General features: G+C 42.2%; 1 protein-coding gene across 2 annotated transcripts in view; it reads left to right on the top strand.

Moving 5' to 3' along the window:
• Positions 1 to 20,344, top strand: part of LOC140196767 (probetacellulin-like) — a 57,331-nt gene that overhangs the window by 34,009 nt on the left and 2,978 nt on the right. Inside the window, exons 3-4 of one of the 2 annotated variants that reach the window (XM_072256516.1) lie at positions 15,492 to 15,609; positions 17,192 to 17,277. In XM_072256516.1, coding sequence (XP_072112617.1) covers positions 15,492 to 15,609; positions 17,192 to 17,277 — 204 coding nt within the window. Of the gene's footprint in view, positions 1 to 15,491; positions 15,610 to 17,191; positions 17,339 to 20,344 lie in introns of both variants that reach the window. The other variant, XM_072256514.1, reaches the window with a different exon arrangement.

The raw sequence follows: 20,344 nt of genomic DNA, 5'->3' as shown, positions 1-20,344 counted from the left end.
GTGGTATTACAAGTAGATAGTCATAAAGAGGGCTCTTGGCACGTTGGCCTTCGTATATCAAAGTAGCAAGTACAAAAGTTGGGGTAAGACGTTGGTGAAACCTAATTTGGAGTATTGTATGCAGAATTCTGGCCCCCTACCTGCAGCAAAGATATTGCAGATTGAAAGAGTGTAGAGCAAAACTACAAGGATGTTGCCAGGACTTGAGGTCCTGAGTGATATCGATAGGTTGAATATGTTTGGACTTTATTCCCTCGAGTTTAGGAGAATGAGGGGAGACTTGATAGATGTATACAAAACTATGAGGGATGTAGTTGAGTGAACTTGGCCCTTTCTCCTTGGAGCAACAGAGAATGAGAGGTGACCTGATAGAGGTGTATAAGATGATGAGAGGCATTGATGGTGTGGATGGTCGAGAGTCTTTTTCCCGGAGCTGAAATGGCTAACACGAGAGGGCACAGTTTTAAGGTGCTTGGAAGTAGATACAGAGGAGATGTCAAGGGTAAGATTTTACGCAGAGGGTGGTAAGTACATGGAATGGGCTGCCAGCGACGGTGGTGGAGGTGAATATGATGGGGTTTTTTTAAGAGATTCCTGGATAGTTACATGGAGCTTAGAAAAATAAAAGTCTATGTGTAACCCCAGGTAATTTCTAAATTAAGTACATGTTCAGCATGGCATCGTGGGCTGAATGGCTTGTATTGTGCTGGAGGTTTTCTGTGTTTCTATATAGCTAGGGTAAGCGCCAGCAAGCTTTTTCTATTGAGGTTAGTGAGACTAGAACTAGAGGTTAAGGGTTAGGAGTGAAAAGTGAACTGTTTAAGGGACCGTGAAGGAGAACCTCTTCATTCAGAGGCTGGTGAGAGTTTGATTTATCAGTGGAAGTGGTGGGTTCACTTTTGATTTCAATATATGTAAGAGAAATTTGGACAGGTACATGATGGGAGGGGTATGGAGGGCTGTTGTCTGGGTACAGGTCAATGGACTAGTTTGTCGCGGACAAGATGGTCTGAAGGATCTGCTTCTGTGCTGTAGAGCGCTATGTCTCTAAGCTCCAAGACTTGGCCTCAATACCTCCTTGTGCAACTGGATCCTTGATTTCCTCACTTACAGACCCCAGTCAGTTTGGATTGGCAGCAATATCTCTTCCACAATCACTGTTAGCACAGATGCACCACAAGGCAGTGTACTTACCTCCGTGCTGTGCTTGCTTTATACTTATGACTGAGAGGCTAAACACAGCTCCAATGCCATATATGTTTGCTGACATCACCACTGTCTTTGGCTGAATCAAAGCTGGTGATGAATCAGCACATAGGAGGGTGATTTAAAATCTGGCAAGACAAAGGAGTTGACTATTTGACTACAGTAGGAAGAAACCAGAGGTCCATGAGCTAGTCCTCATCAGGCGATCCAAGGTAGAGAGAATATGCAAAGTTAAATTCCTCAGCATCATGATTTCAGGGGATCTGTCCTGGGTCCAGCATGTAAGTGCCATTACAAACAAGACATGGCAACGCCTCTACTTTCTTAGAAGTTTGCAAAGATTCAGCATGCCATCTCAAAATTTGACGCTTCTATAGATGCACCATGGAGAATATACTGACTGGCTGCATCATGACCTGGTATGGAAACACCAGTGCTCTTGAAACGAAAAGCTACAAAAAGTAATGGAGGCAGTTCAGTTCATCATAGGTAAAGTCCTCCCCACCATTGAGCACACCTACAAAGAGCATTATCACAGTAAAGCAGCAACTATCATCTAGAACCTCCACCATCCAGATTATTCTTTCTTCTTGCTGCTTCTATCAGAAAGGTCTTGCATGCCTTCAATACACAGTCCACGTTTCACAGGCATACAGGAGGGTAGTGAGTACCATGGCTCTATAGACCTTCAGTTTTGTTGCTGGACTGATTCCTCAACGTTCCCATACAGTGGAGCGCAGTCCTTGGACCCAATCTTCCGTCCTTGAACTCACTTTACACCTCATGCTGTCGGAGCAGTGCTGCCAGGATAATCAAAGACACGACCCACCCAGCCAACACACTTTTTGTCCCTCTTCCCTCCGGGAGAAGGCTCAGGAGCTTGAAGACTCGTACGGCCAGATTTGGGAACAGCTTCTTTCCAACTGTGATAAGACTGCTGAACGGATCTTGACCCGGATCTGGGCCGTACTCTCCAAATATCCGGACCTGCCTCTCGGTTTTTTTGTACTACCTTACTTTCTATTTTCTATTTATGATTTATAATTTAAATTTTTAATATTTACTATTGTGTGGGAAGCGCAGAATCAAATATCGCTGTGATGATTGTACGTTCTAGTATCAATTGTTTGCTGACAATAAAGTATAAAGTCTACCGAAAGCAGAACGTCCCTTCGCTGTTCTGCAGTTAACTCCTGTATCAATAGTCACTGCTCGGGAGAGGGTGCTGCCAAGGTAGGTAAACTGGTCCACTGCCTGTAGTTTCTGTCCTTTGATTGTGATTTTGGGTTCTGTGTACGGTGCATGAGGAGCAGGCTGGTGCATGACTTTGGTCTTTTTGATGTTGATGGTGAGTCCAAAGTTGTTGCAAGCCGTGGAGAATTTGTCCATATTGACTTGCATCTCTGGCTCCGAGCCAGCACATAGGGCGCAGTCATCGGCAAAGAGGAAGTTTCTCAGAACAGTCTCCTTCACTTTGGTAATAGCTTGAAGTCTCCTCAGGTTGAAGAGCTTCCCATCCACTCTGTACTTGAGGCTGATTCCAGCATCACTGTCCTGGAAGGCATCATTCAGCATAGAGATAGATAGATATACTTTAGTAATCCCGAGGGAAATTTGGTTTCGTTACAGCCGCACCAACGAAGAATAGAGCGTAAATATAGCAATACAAAAAACCCCAGCAATCAAACAACAAAATGCAAAACCATGCCAGATGGGAAATAAGTCCAGGACCAGTCTATTGGCTCAAGGTGTCTGACCCTCTCCGGGAGGAGCTGCACGTTCGATGGCCACAGGCAGGAACGACCTCCCGTGCTGCCAAGTGTTGTATCACGGTGGAATGTGGCCAGAGTCCAACAGTAAAAAGTTCAATATCCAGTCTGAAAACACGTTCCTCAATCGTAATATACCCCGGATTGCACCATCCGTTGTTAACCAGAACAGTAAGCACCCAACTCCTTTACGCTTACCGCTCTCAGTGCACTTCCGGTCAGCTGGAACGGTATGACCCACCGAACCCCTCTTCTCCAAAAGTCTCTGTTGTCTTGACCTGGTCCTCTTTCCTCAGCTTTGTGATCCCCCTCTGTGTGTTTTCCTCCGGATTTCAGCAGGGGTGTCCACCGCTCTGTTCGCTAAGCCAGCCAGTCTTTGCTGGTCCGTGGAGTACACAATGCGACCTTGCTTCTGTCCCACGTGTCGGGATGTAACCATTTCCAGCGCTAAAGAAAACCCAAATAAAACACTTTCTACCAGCATGTTAGAGAGGGTGCAGCTTCGACGTGTTACCGTGAGAAAAAAAAATACAAAAAATAATGTAAATTAAAAAGTAAGGAGAAGAAAGTAAGAATAGATCGGAACGGCTGTACCAGGCTGCATGCACGACTGGCACATGCGCACTAGCATGGCAGTAAACATCATGCAAGACAGCTCGACCATTTCCGCATGACTTGTCTTCGCAGAATATTAGGCATCAGATGGCAAGATAAAGTACCAGACACTGAAGTTCTCTCTAGAGCAAGTCTACCATCAGTCCACACACTGCTGATGAGAGCACAGACCCGGTGGGCAGGTCATGTCATTCGCATGCTGGACGATCGCATACCCAAGCAGCTCCTTTTTGGGAAACTCTCTGCTGGAAGACGCTCGCATGGAGAGCAGAAGAAACGTTACAAAGACACACTAAAGGCCTCCCTGAAGTCATTTGACATAGACACGACCTCCTGGGAAATGCTGGCACAAAACCGCCCTACCTGACGCGGCCTCATCCACAAGGGCTGTCAAGCTTACGAAGCAAGGCGATTTGCTGAAGCACAACATAAGCATGATTTCAAACGCACTTGAAGCCCAGAGCAGCATCCACGTTTCCAATGAGAAGTCCTCCCAGTGAGGACATTACGACTACAGTTGGCATTATTTTTGTTGGTTTTAAGCAGCGATCGATTGTTCAATCACATTAAAACATTTTTATTTACTGTACAGACCTTGGATGCAGTTATGATTCTCAGCTGCAGCAGGCTGAAATGGGAATACTTAATTGTATTCCATCGAGCTGTGCCGCATTGAGTTTGTCCTGAACACGCCCTGGAATATCTTTGTTGGAAAGGATTATTGTTCCTTTCAGGTTTATGAGGACATTGAGTTGTGTTTGTTTTTCTTTCAAAGGGTGAAGATGTTTTATTATGTGTGTATAATAAAGAACTTCAGATGTAAAGCAATGTAAGGAGTTCACTCAGAACCAGAAGCCACGATGTTGACTGGGTTGCAAACACACAGGATTGAGAAGCAGTTCAGTAATAAAATGTCCTAGTGTAAACCCACGGCAAGTTTGTCTTTATTAAGGACAAACAAAACAGAAAGTTGCCATGGTACATCCTGTTCATAAGCTTCAGAACAAATCCAATCCATCTAATGCTGTCCACAGCAATTCATCTACCTCAGTCATTGGTGGTGATAGAATGTGTCATCGACAGTGCTATCAAATGGCACTAGTTCACTGGTGTCCATTTTGGTTTCACCTGGACCACTCTGACCTTATCACAGCTTGGAGAAGATCTGGCATCTCAAAGTTACCTCCATTCCATACTTCGTCAGAGATTTAGACCAAAGATCTGAATTTAAAGTGAAGTGAAAGTCTGAATAACTACAGATGCAGTAGCAGTCTGTGGTGATGGTGTTCCCAGAACACCATTAGGAAAAGGAGCTCCGGGATCTAAACCCAACAGAGCAGAGAATGCAGCAAAGGCTGTATTTCCAAAATGGGTGTGATTTGAGATGGATTTGTTCCCTAGAATGCAGAGTTCATGGATTTTGGTAGTTGGAAAGGATATTGATGATCCCACAACCTCCATGTACATCCCTTTCAACCTTCCAATTCCAAAGCAGACCTTCAGCTAGCTCCCTATGCACTGACAGCTGTGCTTCCTACTTTACACCACTGACTGTGCTTCCAAAAATGTCATCTCAGTTGAAAAGATTTTCAATCTTCCTAAAAGGGACAAAGACGATGCTATATAAATGCTTGCTGGTCTTGGTACATTGAAGCAAATTGAAACAGCTTTTCCATTGTGCCTAGTGCTGTCAACATGTTAAGTAACCTAAGATGGAAGTGGATGGATTTAAGATTGCATTATTGCCTTGGGATTTGGATGCTAATGATGGACCACAGGAACATGCTGATAGCCTTGTTCCCAAGCTTGCAATGTTACCTGAACTCACCACCAGGTTGTTGTCATTCCAAGGCTGCTATTAATATTTTAGTTTTAATTACACTATCCTTACTTTGGTTTTGTGGGGTGACTTTCATTATTGATTAGTGACACGTTCTTCCGCCTGAACTCCCACCTCCATTCCCTTCTGCTTGACTAAAGGTCATATTCAGGAGATTAATGTTCTTTCCCTGTTGCTATGGTGATCTCTCTAGGTTAATCTGGACAAGCTTGTTGAGGGGCATACCAAAGGAACAGAATTCTTATTGTTTCAAAAGAGTGAAACAAAATAAGTATCCCTGAGGCAAACTTTGCATCACATCGTAAACACAAGAGATTCTGTAGATGCTGAAGATCCAGCACAGCACACAAAACACTAGAGGTATTCAGTAGTTCAGGCAGCATCTGTGAAGGGGAACAAACAGTCGATGTTTCAGACTGAGACCCTTCATCAGTTCAGCAGCATTTTCTGTGTTGCTTTGAACCACATCTCCTAACCAACACCAATAAGATTTATTTGCCTATGTGTGACCTGCTACCTCGGTTGGTACCCCAAGCTTTTCACTGCCTGCAGCTGGGATTCCTCCAAGGCATTCCTAACTTCAGGCCATCTGAAGTTCCGCTAGACCATCTCCCTTCCACTTACTGACAAACCCTGGCTCTTAGTTACAATTCTTAGCAACATACACAAAATGTTAAATAAATTAAGCAGGTGAGGCAGCATCTATAGATGGGAATGAACAGTCAACATTTTGGGCCAAGATCCTTCTTCAGGACAGCCCTGTTGACTCTTTATTTGTCTCCACAGATGCTGCCTGACCTGTTGAATTCCTCCAGTATTTTGAGGTACAGGAGTGTGAAAACACACACTCAACATTTTAGGAACAGCCTCTTCCTCTCTTCCATCAGATGTCTGAATGGATAATGAACCAATCCATGAGCACTACCTCAGTATTTTGCTGTCTTTTTGCACTGCTTATTTAGTTTATTTATAGTTTAATAAATATATATACATACACACACACATACATACATATATGTGTATGTATATGTACACATAATATTTCATGTATTGCACTGTATTGTTGCCACAAAACAATAAATTTCACGACATGTTAAGGATATTAAACCTGATTCTAACTGATTATATTTTGTGTGTGGTGCTCAGGATTTCCGGTATCTGCAAAATTTCTTGTGTCTCTAGTTAAAATACTCCTTCCCTCTCCCTACTGTCTCTATCAGGTTTACAGCCCTCTGAAACCACTGCTTTCCTTCAACTTCTGCCTTTTTTTTTACATCACTTTGCCATTGACTGCTATCCCTAGGCCCTGAACTCAGGAATTCCCTCAACTCTAGGCCTTTTCCACTTTTTCTCCTTGACTTATCCCTGCCTCAAGGCTTTAGTCATCTGCCCTATGTTCAGCTCACAGCGCAGTAGTAAATGGTGTTTTGCAGCACTTTTTAAAAGGAGGCCTGTGTTACCATAAAAATGCTGTATAAATTCAAGTTGTTGAAATCTATTATTGGGAAAGGCATCAAAACCCCAATATATGTTGGGGAGTTACTTGTTTAAATTCTCACTGGCGCAATCACTCTTCCCCCGCCCGTCCTTGACCAGATCACTGAGCTTGCACTGCCAATTACTGCAATTCGTGCACATGCATGCTGAGATCTTTTTGTTCCTGTACCCCTTTAGAATTGTGTTCTCAGGATTATATATTAACTCTGTGGCCAAGTCATAACAACTCTACCTCTCTACCTGTCACCTATTCCAACAGCATATCTATATCTGATCAAAGTCACTTTACATTTCCAAGTGTAAATCATTTCCAGATGAGCTCAATGCCTTCTATGTTCACTTTGACCATAAAAACATTGAGGAACCTTCACGACCTCCCACAGCCCCTGATGACCCTGTGATTTTAGTCTCAGAGGCTGATGCAAGAGCAACCTTTAGGAAGGTGAACCCACAGAGACATCCAGCTCAGATAGGGTACCTGGCTGAGTACTAAAGACTTGTTCTGATCAACTGGCTGCAGTGTTCACTGATATCTTTAATCTCTCGCTTCAGCAGCCTGAGGTACCCATCTGCTTCAAGCTTACTGGTGCCTACGAAGAACGTGGAAGTATGCTTCAATAACTTCTGTACAGTAGCATTTGTATCCACTGTGATGAATTGTTTTAAGAGGTTGGTGATGAAACATATCAACTGCCTGAGGAATGACTTGGATCCACTCCAATTTACCAACTGTCACAACAGGTCCATGGCAGATACCATTTCATTGGCTCTTCACTCAATCCTGGAAAATCTGGACAGCAAAGATGCACACATCAGGATGCTCTTCATCAACTATAGTTTGGTATTCAACACTATCATCCCCTTAAAACTAATCAATAAACTTCAAGACCTGGTCCTTAATACCTTATTGTGCAATTGGGTCTTAGATTTCCTCACTTGCAGACCCCATTCAGTTTGAACTGGCAAAAGCATCTCTGCAATCTCCATCAGCACAGGTGCACCACAAGGCTGTATGCTTAGTCCCTTGCTTTATACTTTATGCTGGAGCTAAATACAGCTCCGGTGCCATATAAGTTTGCTAGTGTTGGCTGAATCAGAGGTTGTGAGGAATCAGCATACGTATAGGAGGGAGATAGAAAATCTGGCTGAGTGGTGCCACAACAACAATCTGTTACTCAATGTCAGCATGGCTAAGGAGCTGATTATTGACTTCTGGAGGGGGAAAGCAGAGATCTATGAGCCAGTCCTCGTTAGGGGAGCAGAAGTGGGGAGAATCAGCATCTTTAAATTTCTCAGTGTTATAATTTCAGAGGACCTGTCCTGGGTCCAGCACATAAATGCCATTATGATGAAAGCCCAGCAACACCTCAACTTCCTTAGAAGTTTGTGAAGATTCGGCATAACATCTAAAACTTTGACAAACTTCTATAGATGTGTAGTGAAGAGCATATTGACTAGTTGATTAGTATGGAAGTACGAATGCCCTTAAATAGAAAATCCTACAAAAAGTAGAGGATATGGCCAAGTCGTCACAAGTAAAGCCCTCCCCACCATTGAGCACATCAACATGGAGTACTGTTGCAGGAAAGCAGCATCCATAATCAGGGACCCCTACCATTCAGGCCATGCTCTCTTCACGCCACTGCTATCAGGAAGGAGGTACAGGAGCCTTGGGACTCTCACCACCAGGTTCAGGAACAGATATTATGCCTCAGCCATCAGGCTCTTGAACCAGAGAGGATAACTTCACTCAACATCACTAGCCCTACCACTGAACTGTTCCCAGAACCTATGAACTCACTTTCAAGGACTCTTCATCTCATGTTCTGGATATTTATTGTTTTTTTTTACTTATTTTATATTTACACAGTTTGTTGTTCTTTTACACATTGGTCGTTTGTCCATCCTTTTGTGGTGTGGTATTTCATTGAATTAATTGTATTTCTTCAACTTATTGAGTTTGCCCACAGGAATTAATCTCAGTGATGTATATGGTAACATATATAGTATGTACTTCGATAATAAATTTACTTTGAACTTTTGAAATCTCCAGTACATTTCCAAGTTTTGGATATCCAGACTGATAAGCCGGTGCAGTACTGGGGGGATGCTGCACTGTCAGATGAACCATCTGTTGGGTGACATTAAAACCATGCTCTGCCTACACCTTCAGATCCTTGGGATGATGCTGTCTTCTCACAGCTACCATTAGGTACAAGGTGCGGAAGCCTGAAATTCATACCACCAAGTTCAAGAACAGCTACTTCCTTTCAACTATTTGGTTCTTGAACCAGTCGCCAAAACCCTAATCACTTCCTCAGTATATTGTAATGGCAGTGCAATGAACATTGTATTTTATTCTAATTGTTTTTGTATACTGTAACTGTATATAGTTTATGTTTAATTTATGTTCATTCTGTGAATGCTACCTATCTGATGCTATGTGCCTATGATGCTGTTGCAAGTATGTTTTTCATTGCACCTGTGCATATGACAGTAAACTCAATTTTGAGAGGGATCTCACTAGTACCCCATGTCTAACCTACCTGCTACATTAGTAACTATGCTTCAAGTGTACCTCATTGTCTGTTGAGGCACCCTGGGACATTGTGAAAGGGTGGTAGAGGGTGCAGTAGGAGTATGGAACTTCATGGAAGAGGGAGCCCATAACAGGTTGTGATGGCTTTCTGCAGTAAACCTGTCATCCCCCAGGAGTATGCTGCTTTTAGGTTGTCATAGCAGCAATATATATATAGCTGAGCTGTAAACTAATTAGTATCAACAGCATCACTTTCATTTACATCCCACCGCTTCTGAGTAAACTCTTCCACATCTCTTATAAACACCTCGTTTTCCTATAGTATGTCTGTCACCTCAGATTTCAGACAGTAAATCTAGGAAATCTTGAAATGTAGGAAGTAAGGCAGGCAGTCTGTGTTAATGCAAGATCCCCACAGACAGAAATGTGTTAATAAATAATCGATCTTTATTAGATAATTGCTCTTGATGGCTGTCGTTTCCTTACCCCTCTCAAAAATCGTGTGGTGTAAATCTCAGCTCTGCCTGAGAGACCTGAGGGGATATGGGTGAAATATAAAATCAGAAAACACTAGAAACACTTGGAAGGTCAAGTGGCATCTGTGAGAAGAGAAACAGTTCGTCAAAACCCTTGTGGCTGAAGTGTTGTGACAGAATAGTTGTGATGGACAGAGACCTTTTGAGGATGAAAAAAGCTAGAGAGGTGGAAAGAAATTTATTTGGATGACAAAGTGGAGCTTCTCCAGGTTTAGCATTCCCAGGAGAGAAGTGACAGTGAATTCAATAAGTATACAAAAATCAAAAAAACTTTAAAAGATGCTGAAAATCTAAAACTTCCTGTTTTTAACTTGAAATGTTAATTGTTTCTCTTCCCACAGATGCAGCTTGACCTGTTAAGTGTTTCCAACATTTTCTATTTTATTTTAGATCTGCAGACTTTGTTCATTTTCAAGATTTCTGGTGTAATGTCTTATCTAAAATATAGTGTATTCTTACTTCCATCTCCCTTCCCATTGAGAAGAAGATACAAATACCCTGGTAAGCATGTAACTCCAGACTCAAGGACAGATTCTGTCCCATTGTTAAAAGACTATTGATTAGTCCCCTAGTACAATGAGATGGACTCTTTGCCACACAATCTACCTCATTAGGGCCTTGTATTTTACTGTGTATCTGTATTGTACTTTCTCTGTAATGGTTTATTCTGCATTCTGGTACTGTTTTATACTACCTCAATGCGCTGTTGTAATGAATTGATCTGTATAAATGGGATGCAAGACTAGATTGTCACCGATTCTCAGTCCATATGACTATAATAAACCAATTTGTCACCTTGCACAGGGCAATGGGCCTTCAGACCATTGAGTCAGTCTCCGTCGAGTGCCCAAATTTCTGCAGTGGAGTTTGAAGCTGCAGCCTTCTTACACATTGGCAAAGGAAAAGGGTATTGTAGGTGATCAGACAGGAGAGTGTGGTTGCGTGAAAAAATTATTCAGTTCCCTGGTAAATCTTTTACTGGTCTATCAAGCAGCACATTCCAGAGGTTTTTTTTTTGAAAAGGAGATAACCACACAAATTCTCTTATCATTTCTCTAAATATTGACTTCTGGTTATCCAACCTCTTGGCTCCAGAAACTGTTTCTCCTAATGTATTCCATTAAACCCCACATAATTTTGAGCCTATTAGATCTCATGCCAATTTTGTCACTGGTAAGAAGGGCAACCTCATCTTCTGCAGTCTTGTCACATCTCTGGCTCCCCTGTATCCGCAGTGTTCTCTGTAAACCCTCTCCATGCCCTTTTCAATAACTTAACATCCTGCGTAACATGTGGTGCCCAGTTAGAAAAGGTTGCTGCAGCATCCTGGCTTTTTACTCTGCATTTCTTTTTGCAATCTTTCAGACCTTCCCTCAACATTTCAGGATAAGACAGAGTTGTAGAACATCAGTCACATGATGGAAGTTGTTCATCTGTGTTGGAAATGGGGCTGAGGGATCTTGAATCCAGCTGTGGAGGGTGTGACTGAAAATGGGAGGATCATTAAGACTCTCATCTCTAGATAATTGCATTATAAACTTTGTGGACAAACTTTTCAGTGGGTCTCTTTGCAGCTAGTATAGTGTGAGAATCCTATTATAGAGGTCCCTCTGTACTTGTATTCCTTGTCTCACTAAAGCCTTTTTGAATAACTCTTCAGCTTTGGTTTTGTCCTTGCCAAATTTGTTATTTTGGGTATGGTTAAATAAAAATTGAGAAAGGAAATGTGGGGAGGAAGGGCAGGACAAAGGGTGCTGGGGTAGGAGAGGTGACCGAGGTAAGGGCTAGGAGCAAAGGTTTAGATTTACCGCAGTGGTCACCATCAATCCCCAAACTAGAAGTCCTACCTGATCACACAATGATATTCCATAATCTTTTTAGGAATTCCACCTAACCTCAGCCTGGCAGTAATATTTAGTAAATTTATTTCCAGGCAAGGCCAGTATTTATTGCCCATACATTATTGCCCTGGAGCTCTGTGGTTTGCTGCGCTATTTCCCAGGTGGGTGTGGAGTCACAGATACAGGGTAAGGTCAGCAGGTGTCCTTCCTTCAGTAACATCAGTGAACATACAACAATCCAATATCCTCACTGACCAGTCACTGCAACCAGATGAGGGGAGAGTTTTCATTTCTGTAACTGTTACAGTTGTATAAAACTTTGGTTAGGCTGCACATGGAGTGCTGTGGGCAGTTCTGGTCATCTCCTTAAAGGAAGGATATGGAAGATTTGAGAAGGTGAAGAAGAGATTTACCAGCATGTTGCCTGGATTAGGCACTGTCAGAAGTTGGACAAACTTGTGTTGTTTTCTCTGGAGGCTGAGGAGAGACCTGATAGGTTTATAAAATAATGAGAGGTATATATAAGGTAGACTGTCAGAATCTTTTTCCCAGGGTAGAAATGTGAAGTACTAGAGGACATGCATTTAAGAAAATATGGGATAGTTTAAAGGAAATGCATGGTGTAAATCTGTTTTAGCATAGAGTCTGGTTTGATGGGCTGCCGTGAGTAGTGGTGAAAGCAGATACAATAGAGGTGTTTAAGAGGTAGCTTGCATCCTCTAATCCAAGTAACATCCTGGTGAATCTCTCTAGCACCCTCTCTGAAGGCACCACAATCCTTCATGTGATAGGGTGACCAGAACTGCACACATATCACAGTGTTGTAAGAAAAAGATTCTGCCTATCCTGATCTGATTCTGGTGATACTATTGATCTAGGTCACGAGGGGAAATGAGTTAAACATTGACCAGTTTCATTTTGTGTAGTTGAGACAGAATGGATGGGGTAAAGTCTAGGCATGAGGTTTTGCAGATGCTGGGAACCCTGAGTAACACACACATAACACCGAAAGCCTGCTGAGTTCCTCCAGCATTTTGTAGACTAAAATAGTCTCTATGTCACTGGTGACAAGGTCAAAGGCTTGTATTAAATTGGATCTACAATTCAGCTGATAGCTGGGAATTCCTTTTAAATCAACTGATTTACCAGAACACTAGGCTGGGCTTGTGTCTCACTGTGGACACCGTAGAACAAAATCAACATTGGCACTCTTGGTATTATGCAGAGGGAGTGCCGTGTTTGAGATGAGATGCGGGCCATATTTACTTCTTCTATGTTAAAGATCCCCGGCATCATTTTCGAACAGGTTGTCTTTCCTATTCCCGCACTATGTATTTATACTATAAAATCGGGAAAACAACTTACTGCGTTATTAGCATGTGACCATTCAAAGTTGAAAGAGATGGTACTGAGAACTTTTAGTTCAACATTCAGGGTTACACAGAGGCACCGTGGAAGGAGTGGACCACCTTACACACTATGAACCCTGTCAAGGCACCTCTTGCTCCATCTGTGGCAGAACCTATAGTTGCTAAATTAGCCTCATCAGCCACCTCAGAGCCCACTGAACCAGATTTGCAGCTAAGTCATCAGTCTGAGGCATTGCCTCCGAAAGGTTGTTGAGGGAGTTAGTTGTACTTAACTTGGCTGCTGCATTTCCTAATTGTGAAAATGATCACACTTCCGAAAGTATTACAATAGCTGCAAAGTGTTCTGAGACACGAGGTACAAAATAGGGTGAAAATAAAATACAAGACACCCTTTTGAATAATGAGAATAGTTGGCATGTTTAAACGGAGTTCTGTTAATTGAGAGGCTGGAATTGACCTAGATTAATTTCCAAATGGAAGAATGCTTTTCTGGTAACTCACTGGAAAATCCCCAACAAGGTGGAGTTTTAAAAAAATTTGGGTGCAGCAACAGTTGAGTTTGCTCTTATAAAATTTTAAGTACCTGAGAGATTTGCCTGTATTTGTCTGAAGGCCAGCACTTTTGTCTAATGTGTTTATTACTAGAAACAAAATAGTTACAAAACCTTTTGATGTGTGATGCAACGTACCTAAAATGTAGTGACATTATAAGAAATTGTGGGTGTGGTAGAAACTAAGGTCATCTGGTGAAAGGCTCCACCTTGTTGGCATTGAGAATGGAACCCCTCCTATTGTCAACCTGTTCCTGAGCCAAAAATGTGAATAGCATGAGTTTGCAATGTGAAGGCAGTTTTATTTTTCCAAGTGTCCTTTCAATATTGAATAGCACAGCAAAAATCGTTCATCATTCCTTCTGTTGGAATTTTGAGAGGAAATTGGTTTCTTAATGCACATTGAAAAGGGTTGGTTATCTGTATCTGTATCATTAGCCAAGCAGTGGAATTAATTTAAATGAAAGGAGAATATAAATTTCGAACTTCAAAAACTGTGCTCAATTTGAACATAGTAAGATCTCACAACCATTACTTTATTTTATTGTCGCCAAACAATTGATACTAGAGCGTACAATCATCACAGCGATACTTGATTCTGTGCTTCGCGCTCCCGGAGTACAAAACGATTGTAAATATAATAAAAATTTAAATTATAAATCATAAATAGAAAAGGGAAAACATATAGTGCAAAAAAACCAAGAAGCAGGTCCGGATATTTGGAGGGTACGGCCTAGATCCGGGTCAGGATCCGTTCAGTAGTCCTATCACAGTTGGAAAGAAGCAGTTCCCAAATCTGGCCATACGAGTCTTCAAGCTCCTGAGCCTTCTCCTGGAGGGAAGAGGGAGGAAAAGTATGTTGGCTGGGTGGGTCGTGTCCTTGATTGTCCTGGCAGTACTGCTCTGACAGCGTGCGGTGTAAAGTGAATTCAAGGATGGAAGATTGGTTTGTGTGATGTACTGCGCCATGTTCATGATCTTCTGCAGCTTCTTCCGGTCTTGGACAGGACAACTTCCATACCAGGTTGTGATGCACCCTAGAAGAATGCTTTCTACGGTGCATTTATAAAAATTAGTGAGGGTTTTAGGGGACAGGCCAAATTTCTTTAGCTTTCTCAGGAAGTAGAGGAAATCTGAGCGAAATCAGCTAAGCTCCAGAAGGCAATATTCTCTGACTCTGAGGAACTCACAAGCCTCTCCACCACAACAAGGTGCCGATCCTTGGGGAAGTCACTGTTGTAATGGACTAAACGTGCCAAGTGATTATGAGCAGCATGGAAATGGGCGGATTCTAGTCATGATATATTGATAGCTGATTGTGCAAATGGAGACTACTAGAAGTGACCTCCTGATTCATTATTCTGTATATTTGAATGACTAATTACCTCTTGAAAGGTTCACTCTAATTCAATAATCAGTAAATTGAAATGTGCCTTTAATTCCATTTGCAACACAGCATTGCTGTGCTGGAGTAACTTGAAGGTCAGGCAGCATCTGTGGAAGGACCCTTCACCTTGTCTATTTCCCTCCATGAGTGTTGCCTGACTCATTGATTTCCTTCACCTCTTTGTGTGATGCTTCAGATTCCAGCATCTTCAGTTTCTTGTGTCTCTCTTTAATTCTAACAGTAGCTTTCAGGGTTCCCTCATCTTGTTATTGCACTCACACTAGTAAGAAAAAAAACACCTCCTTTGTTTGAATGAATAAAATACTTTCTTTATGTTCAGATTCTCTTACAGAAACTTCCCAGTCAGGGCACTTCAGCAAGTGTCCAGAATGGTTGCAGGACTACTGTATCCAAGGTCAATGTCGCTTCTTGGTGTCAGAACAGCAGCCTTCCTGTATGTAAGTTATTGATCAAAACCTGTTTGAGACTTCCATCTTTACAATTATTGGCCGTGATTCAGTCACTGTTGACTCCAGCTTGTGTAACCTTGTCTCAAACTCTGTACTATATTGCTTGACAACCCCTGAAATTCCTTTGAAGTGGCATCATGGTTGTAGGGAACAAAGCAGCCAAATTCCACAGCAAACTCTCACTGGCAGCAGATAATCTGTTGGCTGAAAGATCAATATAATATTTCAAACCACACATTCCTATGAATCTTTATTGCAACATGCTCCCAGATGCAGTGTGATACTGTGAATGATTTCAACATTGATCTCATGTCAGTGATCGCCAGCTGTGGGAATAGATCAGGGAGTAGGAACAGAAAGGCGCTCTGATCTGCTTGTTCTACTATTAGATGGATGGTTATAGATAACAGCTCATAAGCAGGCCCTTCGGCCCATTGAGTCTGTGGTGGATATCAACCACTGCTAAACCAATCCCCGTATTCTCATGGACCTCCCCAAATTCAATCCCCCAGAGGGAATTTACAGTGGCCAGTGAACCTGCCAACCCATGTAATGTAGGAGGAAATTGAAGCACCTATGTGAAAACTATGTGGACAGCACCAGTGGTACCTAATCTCTACGTTAACTTCACCATCTCCCCAACCGACAAAATCTGTCAGCGCTAGTTCTAAGGTTTCACAACCCCATCCTCAGTTGATTTCGTTTTGAGGGAGTTGCAGATTTCAGCTGTCCTTGTGTGAAGAAGAGCTTCCTATCACTACCCTTGATGCCTCTTGTTCAGGTTCCCCTTTTAGATCATATGACCATAGGATATTGGTGAAGAATTAGGTCATTTGGTCCATCTAGTCTGCTTCACTGTTTCAACAATTTTCCTCTCAGCCCTATTCTCCTGCCTTCTCCCATATCCCTTCATGTCCTGACCAATCAAGCATCTATCGACCTCTGCCTTAAATATATATTTTGACTTCCCTACTGAGAAATAATTTACTTGTTTGTTCATGCTCCCAGTTACCCTTTGATTATCTTAAACGACTCCACATTGAAGGGTCTACAGAACAAGTGTCTGCAACAACCATGTAGTTTCAGCACCAGTTTCTGGTGAACACGTGAGTGAAGAGTTATAGAGAGATACAGCACGGCTCACTGAACCCACACCAACCATCACCCATCCATTTACACCAAGAAATCTCCCCCAGCTTCTACCCCTTACCTTCACACTAGTGGCAATTTACAGTTAACCAGTTAACCTACTGAGTCACGTGTCTTTGAGATTTGAGAGGAAGCCCATATGGTCGCAGAGAATGTACAAGCTCTACACAGGGAATACCTGAATCGGGATTGAACCTGGGTTTCTGACACTCTGAGGCAGCAGCTCCACTGTACCATTTAGCTGTGAGGCTGGAATGTTGGAGAAAACTGGGTCAGTCCTCACTCCCAGAGATAAGTGATTCATCGCTCACCAATAACTGGGAAAGCAAGTTACCATAAATAATCACCCAACTTAGTCCACTGCTTTTGACTTCAGGAAGATATTGTAAAACTAACTGGTGCTTTGATCTTTTCTCAACAGATGTTATTCTGGCTACATTGGATCTCGGTGTGAAATGGTAGACATGCTCTATCTGATGGGAGAGCGCGACCAATTCATCATCATGGGTCTGGTTCTGGCGATGGTGGTGCTCATAATACTGATAATTATCATCTGTATTTGTGTGCAGTTAAGTGTTAGACTATGTCTGGTTACATCCTCAGAAACTGCAGGTAGCTCTTGGAAAGGCCAAGCTTCCTTATGGGGATAGGTTGGAGAGGCAGGAGTTTAGAAGAGTGAAAGAACTGGATTGAAACTTGTAAGACTTTGTTGCATCTTGATAGGGTGCATGTGGAGATGATGTTTTCTCTTGTGGGAGAATCTAGAATAAGGAGTTACCATAAAAATGAATTGCCCAGTTAAGACAGGTGTGGTGATTATTGTTATTTCCTGAGGGTTTGAGGCCATAAAGGGGTTGGAGGCAGATTTTTCGAATATCTTAATGCACCATTAGGTACTTGATAAGCAATGAGATAAAAGATAATTTTAAAAAACTACAACAAAAATCAAAATGTGGAAAACAGCAGGTCAAGAAGCATCTCTGGTGACAGAAACAGTAAACATTTCAAGCTAAAGACCCTTTGTCTGTGGTGGAGGGTTGCTGGGGTGGGGGAAGGGTAGGCTGATATGTAATGTTGAAATTATTGTCCAAATAAACCATGATATTATTAAATATCAGAGCAGACTGATGTGTGGGATCATGTAACATCTGAACACATTTGTTTTTCTTCATCTGACAGAAAGAGGTCACGCTTTGTTTCCAAGGATAAAGCTTTAGTATAAGTTTAATAATTTAATTAGTTTCTGCTCATATTAAGTTATATGACTGGTGTTCTATTAGTCATATTGTTGAATTATCTCGATCTGTGGCATACAAGATAATTTAGTAAGCATTCAGAATCCTAGGTAAGGGGTAAGATACACAGCAAGGCAGTCATCGAGGTTAAGACCATAAAATATAGGAGCAGAATTAGGCCATTTGGCCCATCGAGTCTTCTCCGTCATTGCACCGGCTGATCCAATTTTCCTTTCAGCTCCAATCTCTTGCCTTGTCCACGGATCCCTTCATGCCCTGAGCAATCAAGAATCTATCCCTCTGCCTTAAATATAGATAAAGACTTGGACTCCACAGCTACCGGTGGCAAAGAGTTCCACAGATTTACCATTCTCTGGCTAAAAAAAATTCCTCCTCATCTCTGTTCTAAAAGGACGACCCTCTATTCTGAGGCTGTGTTCTCTGGTCTTAGACTCTCCCACCATAGGAAGCATCCTCTCCACGCCCATCCTATCAAGGCCTTTCACCATTCAATAGGTTTCAATGAGGTTATTTCTCATTCTTCTGAATTTGAGTAATACAGGCCCAGAGCCATCAAACGCTCCTCATATGACAAGCCATTCAATCCTTCAATCATTTTCAATAACCTCCTTTGAACCCTCTCCATATTCAGCACATCCTTTCTAAGATAAAGGGCCCAAATCTGTTCACAGTACTCTGTGAGGCCTCACCAGTGCTTTATAAAGTTTCAACATGACATCCTTGCTTTCATATTCTAGTCGACTTGAAATGAATGCTAACATTGCATTTGCCTTCCTCACCATTGACTCAACCTGCAAATTAACTAGGAGAATCCTGCACAAGGACTCCCAAGTCCCTTTGAGTCTCGGTTTTTTGTTTTTTATCCCCATTTAGAAAATAGTCAACCTTTTCATTTCTTCAAACGAAGTGCATGACCATGTACTCCATCTGGCATTTATTTGACAATTCTCCTAATTTTTTAAAATTCTTCTCTGGTCTCTCTACTTCCTTAAAACTACCTGCCCCTCCATCTATCTTCATATCGTCATCAAACTTTACAACAAAGCCATCAATTCCATCATTGACATATAACATAAAAAGAGTAATTAACAACACAGACCCCTATGGACCACCACCTCACCGGCAGTCAGTCAGAAAAGGCTCCCTTCATTCCCATTCTTTGCCTCCTGTCAATCAGCCACTGCTTTATCCATGCTAGAATCTTTTCTGTAATGCCATGGGTTCGTAGCTTGTTAAGCAGCCTCATGTGTGGCACTTTGTCAAAGACGTTCTGAAAATGCAAGTACACAACATCAACATATTCTCCTTTGTCTATCCTGCTTGTTACTTCTTCAAAGAATTCCAACAGATTTGTCAGGCTAGGTTTTCCCTTGAGGAAACCATGCTGACTACGGCCTATTTTATCATATTCCTCCAAGTGCCCTGAGACCTCATCTTTAATAATCGACTTCAACATCTTCCCAACCACTGAGGCCAGACTAACTGGCCTATAATTTCCTTTCTTCTGCCTCCCTCCCTTCTTGAAGAGTGGAGTGATATTTGCAATTTTTTAGTCTTCCAGAACCATTCTAGAATCAAGTGATTCTTAGTGCCTCCACAATCTCTTCAGTCATTTCTTTCAGAACTGGTTCTGGTGACCTATCTACCTTCAGACCTTTCAGTTTCCCAAAAACCTTCTCTCTAGTTATGGTAACTTCACACACTTCATGCCTCCTGACACCTGGAACTTCTGCCATACTGCTAGTGGCTTCCACAGTCAAAACTGATGCAAAATACTTAGTCAGTTTGGCCACTATTTTGTTGTCCCCCAGTATGACCTCTCCAGCATCATTTTCCAGCAGTCCAATATCCATTCGTGCCACTCTTTTACACTTCATGTGTCTGAAGAAATATTTGGTATCCTCTTTAATATTATTGGCTCGCGCACTTGTGTGTTCCATCTTTACCTTCTAAGTGACTTTTTAGTTGCCTTCTGTTGGTTTTTAGAAGCTTCCCAATCCCCTAACTTTTGCTCTTCCACTAATCCACTAATCTTTGCTCTTTTATATGCCCTGTCATTGACTTTTATGTTGGCTATGACTGCTCTTGTTAGCCATGGTTGTGCCATCTGAATATATACATCAAGTCAGGGGCAGCGTTTGAATGAAGCCAAGCTGGTGTGCTGTGTTCCTGTGAAATGGCAGGGAGTAAAAGGGTTTGGCTGTAATAGTGCCCATGGAGGGGATTAACAAACATGAGTTTGTGAGATGCTTTGTGGCTGTACTGGATGGCTTGTGATTGTGAGTCTGGGCAGCCAATCAGTGGAGGAGAAAAGCACA

Source organism: Mobula birostris, chromosome 4 (genome assembly GCF_030028105.1).
Source record: "Mobula birostris isolate sMobBir1 chromosome 4, sMobBir1.hap1, whole genome shotgun sequence".
NCBI classification, from domain to species: Eukaryota; Metazoa; Chordata; class Chondrichthyes; order Myliobatiformes; family Myliobatidae; genus Mobula; species Mobula birostris.
This window is presented reverse-complemented; position numbering and strand designations above follow the sequence as displayed.